This window comes from Temnothorax curvispinosus, unplaced genomic scaffold (assembly GCF_003070985.1).
Source record: "Temnothorax curvispinosus isolate PA1 unplaced genomic scaffold, ASM307098v1 QBEX01004414.1, whole genome shotgun sequence".
NCBI lineage: Eukaryota > Metazoa > Arthropoda > Insecta > Hymenoptera > Formicidae > Temnothorax > Temnothorax curvispinosus.
Genome location: NW_020214194.1, coordinates 1 through 19718, shown reverse-complemented (window position 1 = coordinate 19718; position 19718 = coordinate 1). Strand labels below are relative to the sequence as shown.

The following is a 19718-nucleotide window of genomic DNA, read 5'->3' as shown; positions in this document are numbered from 1 at the left end:
GGACGCTCCAGACGAGGTATGTGGCTCAACAATCATGAAGAAGATCGAAATATCGCCGTTGCCGAGATTTGGGATATGATGATTTAGGTGACGTTCGATGTGGCAGATTGTCGCTCACAACGATTAAAAAAATAAATATAAAAAGGACTTAAAAAGAAAATAAGAAAACTGGATGGAGAATACGCAACGCTGAATTTGTTAACTTTATTCATTTTTGTATGCTTCTTTTTTTTTGTATCGATGTTGTAGCGGGATTTTTTATCCTTCTTACATATGTTGTGTATTCTACTAACGTTTTAAAATCACAAACATGCTAGAACCTAAAATAAAAGCTGGAATGATCTTGAAAAGTAAGATGCAAAGCACGGAATTTATTAATCTTGCTCTTTTGTTTCATCGATACCAAATATTATAGTCTCGCGTTAACTCTCAATAATCTTTTCTTCTCCCGACATCAAAATTATAATTAATTAACACGTGCGAGAAACGTGTGATTCATCGGGAACGGGTGAGCTGTTCAGCGGGAATAGATACGAGGTCTACGAGAGACTAGTATGGAATTTGGGTTGGGGACATTATTTCGCGAGAAGTGATTTTTATCACGCAACAGCGTAACACGCGTGCTACTTGATGCTCGTGCGTGTAGGTCAAAGTGTCTCGATTAGGCCATTAATGAATACTTGACCGATTACCGGCCAAAGTTTCCAAAAACAAGCTGCATAAAAATTCACCGACGTGCATATATATATTACAGGCTAAACTATTACGGGAAGAAAGATGCACCCTAAATTGTGTAACGTGTTCCTGGAATATGCAAATATCTATTATTTTTATAGCTACGTACAAGGTGTTGCAGCGACATACAGGTGAGCATGACGGGTTGCCCATTCGTGCAGGCGCGCATGGTATTTCACAGCTGTGTAGACTTTGGCGCATCATATGTGAGTGATTATGGCTACGGTCAACGTGACGCTACAAATGCTTCGAAGCATTCCTCCTCTCTTTTCTTTTAATGAAGAAAGAAGGAGAAGAAGAACCTTCCGAAGTATTTGTAGCGTCAAATGGACCGCAGCCTATAATATGCCAAAGCAAGTTTATGCAACTGTGAACGATCATGCGCGCCTGCACGAATGGGCAACCCGTCATGCTGACCTGTATGTCGGTGGAACAACCAGTACAAGAGGAAAGAGGATAAACTGGAAACAAGTAATGCCCCGTCGTTGAAAATATAAATATAACTTTTTATATAATATTGTCAGAAAAATATTACAAATATTGAACGTTCACTTTCATAAGTATAACTTGAACATCTCTCTCCAGCCTTTCACGTTCAGAAAGCATAATCGGAGAATATACCGAAGCTCTATCACTTCAGTCTGTTGAGGCAGGAAGTTTTGAATCACATATTTTAACAGAAATCGATATGTACATAATAAACTGCGTTATCCTATTAATATCGTTAAAAGTATCAGTAAAAATCTCGATGTGAGGTAGTACTCGTGGACTAGCCGCGAGCACGCAAAAAGTATAAGTGCAATAGTAGAGAGGTAACATCTATATGTAAATTTTCACACTTCCAGATAAAATATAAATCTTTTGTAATCGCGCGGATTCAACAACTTACACGATAAATAAATTCGCGAATAATAACATCTTCGCTTTAATTAACGTAACAATACGCAAGGTAAATTAATTTTAGTTTAATGATATGCATTCCGTGAATGTTGAAAATGGACCTCCGATGGTGGACGATTTAACTTTCCCTGGGAAACATCTCGACGGATGATTAGGCAAATGCGGTATATACTTTGGAAACAATGTCTTTTGGAGATCGTCACGATGCGCAATGCATGGCTGAAGCACTGCGCATTTCGCAACAATTTTTTTCGCGAATTCTTTTAAAATTAAATCAAACTAAGGCGAGAAGATCACTCATTGGAGAAGAATGACATATGTAGCGTTTGATAATAAGCGGATTTGAAATAATGTTTCTTAAATGAAACTACTAAGATGTTAATTAAAATGTGAATTAAAAGGAAGTTCTTTGATAAATCACGTTTCAGAATTGCAAGTATATAACGAAATGTTATTTTTCGGTTAATTTTAAATAGATAATTCATTTCGATGCATTTTGACTTGAGGCATTGAATTAATTTTTGGCAATATCTTTTCAATTCTCGCCTTAATCACAAAATGCGCCTATGAATACCAAACGTGACAAACAAAAAATTTTATAGGCGATCACGCGGCGCAGATCGGCGACGATGCGAAACCCGTGGCTGTCGAGTTTCGCAGCTGCGGAAAAAACGCGCGGGCTAAAAACGCCGAATATCGCAGAACGCATGATGTAAAATTGTGAGTATACCGAAAGCCCGTACGGTCGATGCAAACGACGAAGGAGTCGAACGCGGTTCTCTTCAAAAGAATTCGCTAATCTACGGGATATACAATTTATTGTCACGAGAAGCGCGTCGACTGTCGTGTGGGTTTGTCATTGACCGGAGCCTTCGTTGAAAAATTTCCTAAAAAGCTTCTTTGTAAGTGACTATCATTCACTCGGCCGAAGGCGCAGCGAACGTAAAACTCTTTAGCAGGATTGTCGCTGATCCAGCAGCGACTTCCTGGTCCCACACACGTATTTTATCGCGTCGAATAACTCGTCCTCGGACGATTAATAAACCGCTAATTCCTTTTCGCTGTGCCTTCGGCGCCGGAATGCACGTCGCTCGTCACTCTCGTCGCGACGCGACGAATCGCTCGCGAGTCATCCGCGTCGCCATTCCGCAACGCACGGGCGTCTTCGCGGATGACCACGACGCGTCGCTATTGTCAGTGTCACTCGATCAGTGCAGTTTGAGCGCGTCCTTATCAGCGCGGGATGCGGGACGCGCGTCGAGCGTCGTCTCCACCACCCGGTTATCGCCGCGCTATCTTGGTCCCGGAAAGCGATCGCCCCTGGACTTTCCCGATCGTATTTCTGATACAGAGGCACGCGGAAAACCGAGTCGTCGAGACGGTCGACGTACGATTTTCTTTTTCGAAGAACAAGCGGAATGTGCAGTACGGGAAGGACTTTGGCGCGGTGGCGGCGACGACGACGACGATCCCGAAGCCCTGGGGGGCGAGGGCTTCGCAACGAGGTAGCGGTCGGACGTCGGAGAGCAGTCGGGGTGTCACGCGTTGGAATTTAGTGGTCCCACGGTGGCCGACGATAATGACACCGCGACGCGATCCGACCGTTTACTTGTTGTGCACCAGATTCAGGAATTCCTCGCGGGTCTTCGGGTCGTCCCGGAACACGCCCAGCATCGTCGAGGTCACTGTCTTGCTGTTGATCTTCTGCACGCCCCTCATCACCATGCACATGTGCCTGCAACGTATGCAAAAGAATTTTTTTCCTTTTCCTGGGTGCGTGCTTGCCGTAATGTATAATTAAAATCGCAATAAGAAAATCGCGAAAAAAAAAAGATCGGACCGTTAGATCTCGTGTTACAGATATACCTTGATGCCTTCGCGAGAGGCAGATCTTATCGATTCGCAAGCAGGAGGATTTGATTAACTAATGTGTATCATATCGCGAACGGGTTCTCCGGCCGGCTTGGGGAAACCCGCGCGTGCCCCCGATGTCGTAACACACGACACGATCGTGGTGGTCTGTAATAGCTCTGATCTGTTATCGGTTTATATTATTTTCATAGAATAAGTCGACTTATATACATATAGTCATTCATCCTCGCGGCGCGGCGAGTCGGGCGGAAAAGTATATAGTGTCTATAAATTATTTGCACAGACCGACGAGAATATCGTCGGTCCTTGCGAGAATAGCACCGCGTTAGGAGTTATTACTTAATTATCGGTTTATCACTCTCGCGGGATAAATCGGGCGGTTTTAACCGCGCAAGGCAGTTAATTTATTCGCGCGCGGGGGCTGGTATAAAAATAGTGCCGGTGTACGCGAAAATAACGCCGGTAATAGGATTACTCGCCCGAGAAGATGACAAAAATACCTAGCCCCGATATGGCGGGAGATAAATCTGCGTGGATAATAAAGTCTTGGCAATAACGTTACGAGTTATTTGCGCGAGCCAATCGCTCTCTCTCGGGAGATACTCCGATCAATTATCATCACTGATATCTCGGAAAACCGCAACTATCGGAAGTCGCGCGCGTGATCTTCCTGAATTATTCACGATTGCGTCGGGCGTGTGCTCGCGTTTTCCATATTAATCACAGGCGACGATTAATAACCCCGGCTGGCGATCGAGGTGACACTTACGCACCCCCGCGCGAGATTTATCGGCCGCGCTAATGCATACGCCGTGTAACAAACAACCGGATCGTTACGTGAATGCTTTAATTATGTGCAACGTTCGCGCGACGGCACAAGGTCGTGTTCCCTTGCGCGATCGTTCCACCTGCGAAAACTATTCCGCGAGCCGCATAGCCGCTGATCGAAAGGAAAGCGGCCTTAACTGGCGAACCGGCTCGACATCGCAATATCTCGCCCGAAGTACCGATCTATAATTAAAAATCATCTTGTGTACATGTACATTACGATCTGTTGTAGTTGTATTATAGTTGGCAATAATTCCGATATTTTTTAATCCTTACCCTTTGTAAATGATTCATGAGATCGTTTCGTTTTCAAATGGTCCCACTTATCTTTCAAGCGCAAAAATCGCTTCGCCATTCACGTAGTTGAAGCGATTGAAATTTTGTGATATATCATAAAATTTTATACGTACACTCCCTCAACCACGACGGCGACTCCCGCAGGCTGCACAGCCTTCGTGACCGCTATCGCGATTTGTTTCGTGAGTCGCTCCTGCACCTGGAGTCGTCTGCTGAAGATCTCCACGATTCTGCAAACAGGAAATTCTTTTTTCAAAACGATGTTTAGAAACCACCGATAAATCGGGGTCGTTAAAATCCGGGCCGAGTGCATGCAAATATTATTTCTTCCCAAATCCATTATCTAGAAGAATGCTTACGAAAGCTAGGGGGAAAAAAAAGTTAACGGTTTTGAAGTACGTTGGACAGCGCATCGGAATGCCATCGGTCCTGTTTCCACATTATCGACCGTTTACTTCGCTTTTAAACGGGCGTTTAACGAGTAAACGGAGATCCCGGGCCGCTACGCGCGTGAAAGTGTCTACGGTCTTAGGAGACCAGTCTCGTCATATTCTTTCTTTTCGCCTTGATATGCCACTGATCAAGGCCAGAACTAGTGGACGTGCAACTCGACGAAATTGTCCAAGCGTCGACCGCGAATTTCGGTGAATAAAGAAGCGGAATTTCCCTTCTTTCTTATTTACACGATCGCAATTTGTCGCGCAACGTCACGCTTTGAGAAAAGGAAAAATTTTGTATTGTACAAATATGTACATCTGCATTATAAATTATAAATTGAAAAATATATTTTTCATCTATCTTTCACTATATTAAAACATATAATTCTTCGGAAAAGTAACGGCACATTTTGACTTGATTTTACTATACAAGGTCTTATATTAAGGCTTTAACTTAGGAGACTAGCATCTTAGATGTTTATCGGCTAGAATCATTATCAATAAATAATTTCTACGCATGAAAGAACGACATACGTGGTGACAGAATCGCAATTAAGTGGTTCGTCCAAGTGGAAGAGATTCGACCTTCAATTGCGAATAATCTATACTCGATATCGAGTTAATCAGTCGTGACTCAAAAACTCGCGGGAGACTCGATAAGATCCTTAATTAATATTTAACGTAATTACCTGGCGAGTTTGCTGAGGCCTAATATTTTTTTGCAGGGAAGATAGCCGATTGAAACCTTGCCATAGAACGGTACCAAATGGTGCTCGCACATGGAGAACATCTCAATGTCTTTTACCACCACCATCTCATCGTGATCCTCGTCAAATATAGCGTCATTAATTACATCTGTAACAGTCAGAGTAATATTTTTAGTCAAACTTGGCCATATAAAGATCACGTCAGCAAATACAGAATCGCCGACGAGTTTCGTGAATTAATTGCAACATTTCGTATATAGCATAATCAGGTATATCGAGGAGATCTTTGCCCTCCTTTTAATTTGATGAAATACAAAAACAGCTGAGAGCATTGTTTCACGAAAGAAACGTTCTTTTTCGTCCTAGCGGGCGGGTTATCCTGGCTGTGATTTATTCGATATTGACCTACTTACTGCACCATGGATCCTAGTGGTAGTGTGTACGTACGAGCGGACGGTCGGTACGTGCCTGCAGCTAGATAATGGTGGTGCTCTCCGCGTTTCCACGGCAACCTTAACAAGAAACACCCTCGCGATGACCGACAACGATGAATGAAACGGATTCACCTAACCGGCCGCGATTGAGCTTGAATTTTCCAAATGGATCGCGCAGACTCTAAAACTGGCTCTAATCACCATTTCTAACTTGTCGAATTTGAGACGTGATCGTGGAATAGCTTTCAGCCTCCAGCACAAACGCGTTAACTTCCAGCAGAGATGCGTTCGTCATATTCTTCGCGAAGCGTACAATTGAATCTCGTATGATATTTATTTCTCGGTAAAATGCACAGCCATAGGATGAGTTAGCGGCTTTGTGGAAGTGAAGCAATTTCCTTTCCTCTTGTATCTCCGCGCTAGGGGATATAGACCTTCGATTCTACGATCCGATGGTTAAACGTGATCGGCTTAGCCGATTCGATTAACTTTTACAGGTTGCCACGCGTATGGCATTTTAAAAATTCCATTGCGTTAGAAATCTCACGGAATTTATCGACCAGAAACATATGTGTATGTATTTGTACAATATATATTTCTTTTATATTTCATATATGTCTGTATATATGAATACAAAATTATAACTTGTTGAAGGAAATTCGGGCGAGCATGCAATGGGGCGAGATAAAAGCCACAAGTGGAATTGTCCGCGCTAGGGGGTGATTCGGTGAGGGTGGTCGAGCTTTCGTACGAAAGTGCCTCTTGTTTCAGATTCACCGTACCGTCGTTAATCGTGAGAGCTTATCTCGAGGGTCTCTCCGCTGTTCAAGCTAAGCCGAAGTGAATTAAAGTCCCCCATCCATCACCTACAGATGCTCTTAGTTTCAGATAGGTTCGTTAGAACGATACTTGATTATCGTGCGAGCGATTCGGGAAGACAGCTCGACACAAACCCAAAATTTAAAAAAAGAGAAATAATTCTTGGATCATCGGAATAAATAAAACTCGAAAAAAAATGCATGAGAAAATCGATACGAAATTGATTGCTTTAATTCATTAAAGATTTAATGCGAATTAAATCTCTATATCGTTAATCGTTATCAAAAAGTAGGCACGTTACTCGCTGTTAATTAATATCGCTAAAATCGAAGTAAATGCATATCTAAAAATATCTCGAGAGTCGTCACAACGATTTGTACAATTTAGCATATCATGTTGGATTTCCTTAGCTAGAACGAAATTGTTAAACGAGGAAAAGAACTCGTTCTCTGTATCAACTGGTGGTGAATTTTTCTACGAATCTCCGCAAACCTCGTAATTGTCCGAGCACCGTGACATTTATATTGAATGTACGTGACGCGAAGGAAGAAAAGAAAAAAGAAAGAGATGAAGGGGATTTTCCTCTCAAGCTGTGCCTCGTGCGCCCCTGAGAACCCCATTTATACCAAGAGCTTTACGCTCTCTTTTCTGTGAGTCGCACTTAAGTCCCACCCCCTCGACATCCCATTCTTTTTCTCTCCACCGCTTCCTCATTCTGCTCGCGATAGAGAGCGAGTTGAAAGTAAAAAAAAAAAAAAAGGACGAGAAGTGTGGTACTTTCACGGAGTACAGGCGCGCCTCTGTAATTTCGCGCTATTATTAGTCGCAATAAAAGAAATCTGGTTGCCGCGCGCGCGACGATTTCCCAGTTAATTACTTTATTACCCCCGCAAATTGTACCCTTGACTTTGCTGTAATTCCTTCATGTCCATCACATATATATCCATCACGGAAAGCTAAATGCGTTCTGGATTTTTTCAATTTTCAACTAGTGAAGAACTACCACTCTCTCTTTTTCTCAAACTCGTTGCGAGCTTTGACAAGATCGCGTGTACATCATACATAATATCTACAATATAGATGTTTTTCAAATATCTATAATAAATATATATTAAAGTTTTTTTTTTATTAATCTCGGAGAGTAATGTTATATAAATGATATTTCTTTGAGCTCTATTATACATATTTCGTAAGTTGGAATATAAGCTACATATTTCTTGCTTTATAAAATAATAGACTTATAATACCGTCTGATATTTTAGTGTTATTTATTGTGAGCGTATAATGTTAGTGTGATTGATGATGACGGGGGTATATCGCAAGGCATTCCAAGCAACTTCGAAGAAATTTTCTTTGACGTATACGTTGTAACACAATGACAGCACATATATTACATCTCAACGTGTACGTTTAGATATGTATACATTACATCCCTAGTATTCTTCAGATAACATGTGTCCACCGAAAGTGTAACATAAATATATCGCCAAATGTAATTCTAGTCTTGTTAACGAATTCTTGCTATCAATTCGAATTCATTTTTCTCTTATCTTTGCAAGAAGCTTATGTATCTGTCTCGGAAGTCTTGAATTGTGTCCAATCTGATAACATGTGTTTTTCGACTAGCGTGTCAAAGTCAAGAGCATTGTTTGCAGGAAACGGAGGCTCTATCGATAATCTTGCCGATCGTAAAACGAAATGTCATAATGATTCGCGATCGCGACGGCAGGAAGTCAGATTTTGCAGAAAAGCGGCCGCCAGAGGCGATCGGCAGCCGTTGTTATTAAGCAATAAACGATGGATCGCAATCGCGTGTAATTGCCGCTTGTAAAATTCATACTACACGGATCTTCGAGCGCAGCCTTGCGTTAGCCGACCGTCAAATCAAGGCTGCACTATTTTCTCTTTTTTTTCCTGCACATATACATCCGCAGACGTATTAGTTTTGCAATATTTCCAGTGCCAATTCGAAAGGAGAGCAGTTTCAATAATTCTGTAATAAACATACAATTCCGATTTTTACTTCTTGTTTTTTTTAGCTATTTTTCAAAAGTAACTGACTGCGATTAACCTTGAGAATTTTTGATAAAGATACACTATATAGCTATTTCGTTGATATATATATCTTATAAATAATGACGTTCAAAATTTCTCAATAATAAGATCGAAATCATCACCGATGTACTATATTATTTTAAAATTCGCGATGTTAATCCATTATTTTTGCCCCCCGGCAAACATTTTCAGATTAGATTAGATATTTATATTTTTTTTATTTTGATTAGATTAAATTAAAACATTTTTATTATGTAGAAAATAATCTCTCTCGAAAAATTTAAATTATTCGAACTTTAAGCTTGAAACCTAAATCATTCTTGCTTCCATTCCGAGTCTTTTTTGTCAAAAGTTGAAGGATAAACGATGCAGTATTATTTGTACGTATTTGCATTTGTGCATATTGCTTTCTATTATCGGAGGCACTTTGCAAATGCATTCTTATCGAACATATTACATAAAGGCATTTATCTGTAATGGATAGATGTATAATATGGATACGTAATAGACAAAATGACGTTGCAAAAAACAAATTTACACTATTTTTCACTAAAACTTTCCTCAATTTATGAATTTTTAAATATCGCAAATCAATCATCAAAGAAAGAGAAAAAGAGAGAGCTTTCAAAAAATGTTTTAATTATAATATATAAATTCTTATTCAATGTAATAAAAAGTAATAAAACTTGCCTTCGAGACTCTGATCGTAGCCTTTCGTAAAAAAGAGCATGGCCTTTGCGGCGCGTTCCGGCGTTTTTAGGAGTCCCTGTCGTTCCGGATCTTCGCCCAGCGAACTCAGGAGCAGCTTGTAACTTCGGGACATTTCCGGTAGCATCGCCTCTCGCGTGGGCGGTCGGTGGTCCAGCTCTAAATCGTGATGGAACATACATTTCTCGTGGCCTGAAACGCAAAGAAAACGCAACGCCGATTAGCCTGGAGAACAAAACGATCGCGTGGATGCCGATCGCATTTTCCCGCCCACGATCGTCGAGGATTTTCGCTGGACGATATAACGCTGGAACGAACAACGTGTCAACATCTTTGCTATCGCGTGTCATGACCCGTGAATCGCGTCGCGCGCATATTCACGTATAATCACGGTATAAGCTGCGTGCGGTCACGCAATTGAATATGTCTCGCGCTCATTATGCACGAGATAAGATTTCTTCCCAGCGACATGCCAGCGGATTCGATCAGATATTTCGTTTATCGTCTCCGCGTTAAATCTTCTGTTCTGTCGACAGAGAACCTGACGTAATCTGACAGCAGACCGGCAGCAGAACATAATCTGTTATTTCATCATTTAAACGGGATACCATATTTATGTAAATAATTACGAAATGGCAGATCTCTTCTCGTTTCCGTTGATGTATCGGCGCATTTCGTTGGCAGATTCCATAATATTTCCACTGGCGACATTTGCAGCTTCGTAAAAATCTGCTTTCAATTTGGCTGTATCTGAGTTCGCTGAGAAGGCTGAACAGTCTGATTTATCTCACGCGTGTGGACGAGTCAAGTTGACGACAGCATATCTTCGGCGAGTTCTCTGTTTTCCGCGACAGCTGTGCGAAACTTTTCACGAGTCTGAGATTTTCACTGTCGGAGCAAATCTCGCAGAGGTTCTCAGAGCAGATGCGGCACGAGCAGCTCGCATCGGTTAGCTCTGCATTTGCGTAACTGTTGACATTTCATTAGTCACCGGGGATTCAATGACCGATTCGATCGGTTTTCACAATGGCCTGTGAAGTTGATCGATTCGTAGACTCGCGCGTGACACGCCGCCGCGTACTTAGAAATTATGACGAGCTGATTAACGACTTAACTATGAGGGCGAGTGATAAGAATTTCGCGTATGCGAATTCCGACGACTGTTCTCTTTGGACGAACCGCTTAAGAAAATTGTTCCGTCGTTCGTGAGAGAACAAAGTGGCGTACGCGATTAAAATAGTATGCTTTTCCATTTCGTGTGCGTAAACGGTGCGTAGAAAGTGCTCGGCAAAACAGATTCAAGGTTTCGCGTGCAATATTATTCATGGACTCGCGAGCGATCGACTTCTCTAAGACGACGACGACGACGAGAGAAGCGCGTATTCATGTTGGAAACTCAGTTAGCCCGTCTCTTCCTAATGAACCGTGTCGCGTAATTGAATCTAGTGCCGACGACAAAGCGGTCATTAGAGGCGACGTGGAAAATTCGTTCGATACGACATCGAAAGAATACCAATTCCATTATCGAATCCCGCTAATTTCCAACGTGGAAAATAATTCAATATTTGCAGAAACTAATAGCAGAGAAATGTCGATCTGTTCGTTTCCATACTTGATATGCAGTAGCAGCGACGATTCCGCTGCGACAATAATAATAAATTTCTTTATGCGTTTTAACGTAATAAAATATTCATAATATCCGTTATTTCGAAAGTTCAGTTCATAAGCGAGAGATAGTGCTTTTAAATCGGTTTTAACATAAATTTTTTTTATTAAGCGATCTGATAGATCACGGCATACTTTCTTTGTAAATTTTTTGAATTTTTGCAATATCTTCAAAATTGAAGAAAATATAGTACACGAAAGTGTGCTGTGACGTCATACTTTATAGACGTCATACTTATACGTCATATTATAAGAAATGACGTCATACCTTTGAAGTTGCCGTCATCAAAGAAACTTTAGCAAGCTATAACTTTCTCAAATTTAGGTTTTTTTTAAATTCAAAAAGTACTAAAAATCGGCTTAGATTCTCTACATTAATTATGGATACGCTTAATAAAAAAAAAAAATGTTAAAACCGAATTGTCATGAAGATAGAAACGTATCCTCTCTTTTACGTTTAAAAATATCTCCGCGATAAATTGAGTCGACTAATTATGACGATATCATTAATTGTCTCTCCGTTTAATCAAGCTTTCGAAAAAAAAGTTATAACGCAATATCGAATTGTTCACGAGGCTCTCGAAACAATGACCGATATTTTTATTGTCGCAGTGGAGTTTTTAGCGATTCATTGATTACATCTTTCTTGTGGAATTTTTTTGATATCGCTCTACAATATCAAATTACGTTCAAGGAATGATTTCTCACGAGGCTTTCGAAATCACGACCGACCTTTTTATTATCGCAGTGAAGTTTTATTGATTACATCTTTCGTCTGAAATTTTTTTTATATCGCCCTGCCACGTGTCACATTTTTGTAAGTTACAGTTATACCTTGCACATCACCATAACTGTACCCCGGCGATGTGCCCATACTTGTTTATCATTTCACGATTATCGCGATGTAATACGAGAATAGTTCTTCCGACGACCGTTCATCAAAATTTATTACGTGCTGATACCGAAAAAGATTCACAGATAATAATATTCCGTAATTGATATTGTTACATATACAATAATTTATCAATTCTTAAATGGATGAATTTTGTATCCATGAAGTAAAAATATACAGCGAATAACACGAAAACGTCTAAAAAAATATAAATGACTTTTACTTTTTCAAAGACTCAACTTTTAATTTTGTGATTAACTCGAGAATATTTAAACTGTTTCTTTTTGAGGATGACGTCGTGTCTCTAATGAGAATTTTATAAGGTTACTATATTTCTGCACATTAATGCGTTTTAAAATATTTATCATTATTATCATAAAATATTAATTATCATAAAATATTAATGCGTTATAAAATATATCTCAAAAAATAATTATATGTATAACATGGCCAATTTAATTCTTGGAAATTTGAGTGAAATCTTAAATGTCAGGATTTTATATTTTAGTTATAAGTGCGTAAATATCAATGAAATTTCGTAAAGCCCATTTAAGCCTGACGCGTTAAAACGAGATACGAGCGAGAATTACGTTATATTGTGTTTACGTCTATCGATCGGCTCGAAAAACAAGAAGCAACACTCGACACGATGCAGTAATTGCGATACACACTCTATTGTAATAATTAAAATAACTCGCCTGTCAATTTTGCACACAAGTACCTTCCGTAATTCTTTTAACAAATATGCGTTATGATCAACAAAATTCAGCAGATTTGCATTCAATGGATCATTTACATCAAGATGAAACGCAACTATCTGTAATGTTTCAAAAAGAATTAATGCGATAGAATAGAATTTTTCATGACTACGTGATTGTTTTTAATAATTATCAGGTATTTCGTACCTTTTGTCGTGGATGTACGCGGTGTTCTTGGTGTACCGGGGACATCCAGATCAGTTTCTTCGATATTGTCGCTCCACGAAACCGCCCTCAATGGTAAGGGCTTCTTGATCATTATCGAATTATCGTCCTCGCCATCATACATCTTCAGCTTCGCGCATTGGCTCGATACTCCGTTCATGATTGATAATCTTTCGCGTGTCGATCGTTCGATTCTTGGCACTTGGTTTCGATTCGGAAGGTGAGGAGGTTTCCAGGATACGTCGAGCGGTTTGGGATAGTTATACCCGTCTAAAAAGATTTGAAATGTATTGTGAGAAACGTGTTGATAAAATTAATTGAAGCGATCAGATGCAATGTATTTTTGTATAAACACTTTTGCGTTACTGAACGATATTAAAGACAGATGTTTCAATATAAATTAAGCAACAATATTATCTTACGCGTTGACCTATTAATTATACAAGGATCAGTTCCATATTTAAATTACAACGATAATGGGTCCGTTAATTTATCAATTAAGAACCGGTTGTTCCAACGTGTTGGTAAACTATATAACTAATAGACAAGCAGAAAATTTCTAGATTTAAAAAAGTCTTATGGTCGTTACCATATGTATTTTAATTTGATTCTTTATTCATCCAAAAGAGTCTCTCTTCACTAGACATCACTTGCAGTAACCGCTTTTGACATTTAACATTTATCGTATCAAGAACTTATAACTTCGCGTCACGCACATGAAAAACAATTTATCGGTACCGCTCGCGAACTGGGCACTTCCCGAAACAACTGAGTCAATTTTTTTTAAATACACAGCATTTCAATGAACAAATTTAAAACGTTCGCGTAAAACAGAATCAAAAAGACTCCTGATCGAACTTACTTCAAACACGACTCGTCGTCCTGCGGCGGAAGGAACTGTTCTCGTCCTGGCGACGAGTGAGGAGGATCTCGGAAGCTGCGCGCCGGCAAGGGCCGCGCGTGACGCACGCGAGGACGGCACGTGCAGAGCAGGGCAGGTGGAGAGACGGTTGCGAGGAGAGAAGCACCTGTACCGCGTGCGACGAGCGACGGACACGCGGAGGAGCCGCGATTCTCAGGACGGGCGGAGCGCGACTGATGCGAGCGTGGACCGAGCGACGGTGGTAGCGGCGAGAACGAACGTCACCCGCGAGTCCTTCCGTATATATGCGCGCGGTCCCCGTGTCTCTCTCTCTCTCTCTCTCTCTCTCTCTCTCATTCTCTCCCTCCGACCGCTATTCCTACTCTGTATCACAAAGAGCCGCGATACTATTTCGCGTTGGAGATTATGAGAGAGAGGAAGAGAGGGATGATTTTCGTCTCCTCTGCGATTTGAAAATGCGTGCCAGGATGCGGTGTATCTAGACATTGCATTAGAATATCTGATGGATATCAAGTCATTAGAATATTCCCAGGTAGCAGGATGACGTCTAAAGACGTCTTAATGACGTTTTATTGACGTTATAGAGACGTCATTAATACGTTATTAATACGTCACTTGACGTCACTCTGCTACCTGGGTTATCCCGCATCGACAGGAAGTAAGATTTTCGCGGTTTATGTTACCGTGTTTCTTATCATTTCGTCTCTTTTCCTCCCTCGTGCACCGCATTTATGATCGACAATGAGGTAATGATTTCGCGCCAGGACGCAGGACTGCCTAGTCCTCGAGACTCGAGTGCAACTCGGGGAATTAATAGAATCATGCCCTTTGTACCCTTGGATTTCCGCTATCTTTTCTCTTTGTGTGTTTTGCATCGATCTATCCACGTTTCTTTCATCCATTCTATCAGAAACTTCGCGTAGATATTATTATAAAATATTATTGTAAAATTAGAGTCTTAAAAAAACTTGAAACATAAAGAATCTAATAAAATTTTATAATTAAGAAATTAGCTTAACGAAATGATATTTAATTGATTAGATAATTAATTGATAATTTTTATTGGTTCATCAAGGAATTTTAGTCGATCAATTGAATAAAAAAACGGAAAAGGAAAAAAGAACTTTTTGTTAGTGTCTATAAATTCTTACGTAGAGGAACTCACTGATATTAGGCTATCTCGTTCCGTCGGCAAGGAAACCCCATCAGCTTCCTTTACATTAGCTTAAGGTATAATTAGAAAAACCCTTAGGGAATTGAATCCGGGATTTCCACCTGGTTGATTCTCACAAGGAGAATTTCCTTTCATTTTCACCGCAGAACAATATTGATTCTCCGGACAATTAAAGTTTTGTTAAAAAACTCTGCGTGTCTGTATATGCATGATGAAACGCATACGCATTACAATTATCTATTACAATTCATCCTTATAAAAGCACGTTTAAAAAGATAAAATTCTATTCTAGCCCAAGATTAGATTCCCGCAATTAAGATTCCATTAATAATTGATAATTTATACGATATCCGAGATGTATACGAAATGGAGGTAAGAAACGAAGAATGTGCAACGGGCGTAGCATAATGATCGACTTCGCGTTCTTCTTTTTCATACGTAAGATAATGTAGCAATGTAAATGTGTAAAATATAAAATAAATGCAAAATTAAATATACGATTTGCACGCCTTAATTAATTCATTTTTGCCGTGTATCAATCGCGATTAGATAGGTCTAATCTACTCATCGAAAGTTACACTCGAGATAACAAGGAGAGATTTGCGTGATTTTCGCTTCGCGGGAGACCTTTGGGGCTAAGTAGCATTTACAATAATATTTATCAAGTCAAGATGTAACGGAATGATTAGATAACGGAACGAATCACCGTTTTATCCAAGTGACATACGCACGCACATCATCGGAGTGTCCTGTGGACTTGGACCAAAAAGGGAAATAAGAGAAGCAGGAATATAGGGTAAATGGGTTTTGCAAGAGAGTCGGAAAGTATCTACGTCATGATGAATCCCGACGTCAAGCAACCGGTTCTTATATGTATATATGCGCGTTGTCTTTTCCTCAAGAGAAAGAGGCACGTTTAGAGGCACCTCACTCATTTCCTCGATATTTTATTTTCAACTCTTGTGAAAAAACGTAAAGGACCTGTATACTCGGCATCTTCCAAGTTTCTCATCCACGGATTCCCAGGTAGCAGAGTGACGTCAAATGACGTATTAATAACGTCTTAATGACGTCTCTAATAATATTATAAGCCCATTTTAGGCAATCTATAATCCGCGTCAGAAATCAAGATACAATTACATATATTTTTGATTTTGCGCGAATTATAGATAGTCTAAAACGGGTCTCTTAAACTCTGATGTTGTCGCGTTAGAATCTTTCGATATTTGATATTTGTTGATAGTATTATCTCTGTATTAAGGAGAAACAGATATATCGCTCAAGTTAAGATTTCCATGAAACATATCTTGCGTTACATCTCGTGTGTAGCGAGTATAATAAATAACGAAAATCCGATTCAATGTGTAAATAATGATGTACAATTCCTACAACCGCGCTTTATAGTCATACTTGGCTAGGCACAAGGCTGGATAATATTGGCTATATCGCGTCAAAAGATCATTCTCACCCTCGATAGTGAAAACGCGCATTACCGAGCCGGCCTCGATACTTTTTGTCGGTGAATGCCTGTGTCTTTTTGCCAGTCAGCATATGAGAATTCATAGCAGAGGAACTCGATTCCTCGCGGCATGCTTCCTACATAAACATTCTTCACAGAAGAGTAACAGGAAGGTAGTTTACAAATCGTTCCTTGTAAAGTTAAAATTTTTCCATAAATGGAGGTTTTCTTCATGAATCAATAAACTAAATAACGACACGTTATCAACAGTTATTGTTCTTGATGATAACATATCGTCCTGGTCTTCAACTTAAAAATATCCTGTATAAATGTAATATCGCCATCCTTCTACTTCCAAGTCAGAGAAGCACACGTTCATCGTTCTAACTCGACAATTTTCATTTCTTCTCGAATTATTAAAGATATATCTTTAAAAAATATTAAATGATTCCATATAATCGCAATCAATCGAGATACCCGTCCTACAGGTTGCTCTATTCAATTTCTCTTCTTATTCATGCAATTTTGAAATTCATAAATGTGTTTGCGACAAGTAAAAGACAATGTCATGATTAATCCTAATGAATAAAAAACATCCTGCATGTAAATATGTCATTCTGTCGTCCTCGGAAGTTGTAGATCTGATATTTCGTTCGATTTCGGATCGAAAGAAAAAGGGAATATCGTGAACTGCGTTTTACGGTAGAGCGGATAGACCGACGCGTTTCACGTTAACTCGCTCTCTTTTTTTACGACAATCACGACCTTCCGCGGAAATGAGAAGTCGAATAAATTATATATCGTGCGAGAGCGATCGCAACGAGCGACGTGTTGTACACCTAATCTGTATGATCGTCGTCGGCGATCGGCAAGAATCAAGTCGTTTTCCTTCGCGGAGGGATTTTACGCAAACGGAATCCCCCCGCATGACGTAGACGCGTTGAATCAGTACGCTGACTAGATGATTCTGAGATTTTTACTAAAATTACAATTTATATAGTCTGCCTTTCTTACGAATGGTGCGTATACCTCGTATACAGGAAAATTACCCAGAAGGAAATGCGTAATTACAGACATAAATGATTTATTTTAATAATAGTAAAAATAGAAAATTATGTTAAGAAGTTTAATATCAAATTATATTAAATTGCACCACATGTATTAAACAAGTAATGATGAAAAAATGTACAATTCAGCAAACATTGTATTATATTTTATATTTTTATATACATCATAAATCTTTTTCTCATTTTTTATATAGCAATAAATAATGTTTATTAAACTGTAATAACATTTTAACATTCATATTTTATAAATACCTTCCTCTTGAAATATCATAAAATACATATGTATAGACCATAAAGTTCAAAACCACAAAAATATTAATATCAAAATCAAACGTAATTATAAAGCGTGTTAGTAAGAAAATATTACCAATAAGAATTGTATATTTATTTTTCGATAGATGATATCACCTCGAATTTAATGTTGTGTTTATTCATTTGCTCGATCAGAGACGTTTTACCAAATGCAGCACCGGGAGTGAGCACTCCTCCACTGTAAAGATATAACAACACAAAAATAAAGCCAAAGTTCAACATGTAATTATAATAATTATTATTTTAATTGCTTATATTATAAACTGGAAAATTTTGAAGTTTTCAAGCAATGACTATAGGCCTGTTCGTTTTTGCTGCACTTCTGAACTAGTGCAATAAGTTAGAATGAAACAAATATATCTTCTTTCAGTTCAGAAGTGCAGCGAAAACAAATAAGCCTTATGTTAGACAGAGAGTTACATTAAGCAATTAATGATTCACTCACTTGTCAGGTATTTTGTCACTTTCGTTAAGGATTGTAATTGCCGATAAGATCGCTATGATGCTAGTCCCTTCATATGCGGGAGAATCACCGGTGACTTTGGTGACTACTTCCTTATTAGGTGGATTTGTGTGTTTATCAGTAGGTTCCGCCAATTTTTCAGTCCATCCACGGGCTTTGAACGTTATAGAAAAGTGTGTCGATTTCAAAGTTTCCATATTCGGATTCTCGTGGCTGATAAAACCGAATGAAAATAAAGAGGGATACTGCAAATATCGCGTTTAATTATTTCATATCAATCATTTTGACCTAAATCATTTTGACAATCGTAAATATTTTGAAACGTACTTTTAGAAGTAAATTACGACCGCATGCCATGCGAGTCATGATTAACAAAATCATACCGGTAATAGACAACATCAGGAGCGCAATGAAAGACCTAGTAATAAATGCACATTAGCAGAAATTACTTCTCAATACTTGTGGCATTTTATCGATATTGTACTGACTTCAACGTGGCATAAACTTGAACTTGTGCAGGCCTCTCTTTGTACTTGTCATACAGGAATCGCTGTGTACGAAGAGCTAGTGGACGATCGGCACTTGGAAACCGTACAGACCATCCTTCAGAGACATCACTTCGGTGAACTAGACCTAGACCTCTGCAATGAACGGAATTATTAACGCTGCTTATCATCAATAATAATATAATCACTATTTTTTTTGTACAAGTTTTGCATAATTTGTAAATACCTGATAATCATCAAACTTGACTTATAATTGACAAAATTATAATTTATAATTGTACACATAATGTTTTGGAAGATGCAGACCTTGGTTTTAATTTTGGTGTAAATTCGGGCAATTTGGTAGGATACAATTTTTCGCGTAATTCCCGTAGTTCATGTGCATGAGCCAGACTATATATCGCAGATTCCCAAGTTCCATAATTCAGATACGTATGTTTGTTATCGGTGGCGGTTGACCATATCGACATGTATACTTCAACATCATTGACTTCTCCTCCAAATTTCTCTTGCGTGAAAATGATTCCCAAATCGGTAGGGACACAGTCAAAGCCGCAAGCGCTCACTACGTAAATACCAGCT

The 19718-nt window shown here is 39.3% G+C and overlaps 1 protein-coding gene across 1 annotated transcript; it reads right to left on the bottom strand.

The window, feature by feature from the left end:
- Nucleotides 1-1220: 1220 nt before the first annotated feature.
- Nucleotides 1221-19714, bottom strand: LOC112453501 (the record flags this gene model as incomplete). The annotated part of the gene is made up of 10 exons (XM_025014290.1): nucleotides 1221-3370; nucleotides 4746-4862; nucleotides 5759-5924; nucleotides 9775-9984; nucleotides 13255-13542; nucleotides 18245-18345; nucleotides 18613-18875; nucleotides 18958-19048; nucleotides 19119-19271; nucleotides 19443-19714. Coding segments are annotated over 10 exons (1791 nt in total), but the record flags the coding sequence as incomplete, so codon positions are not given.
- Between the last annotated feature and the right edge of the window lie 4 nt (nucleotides 19715-19718).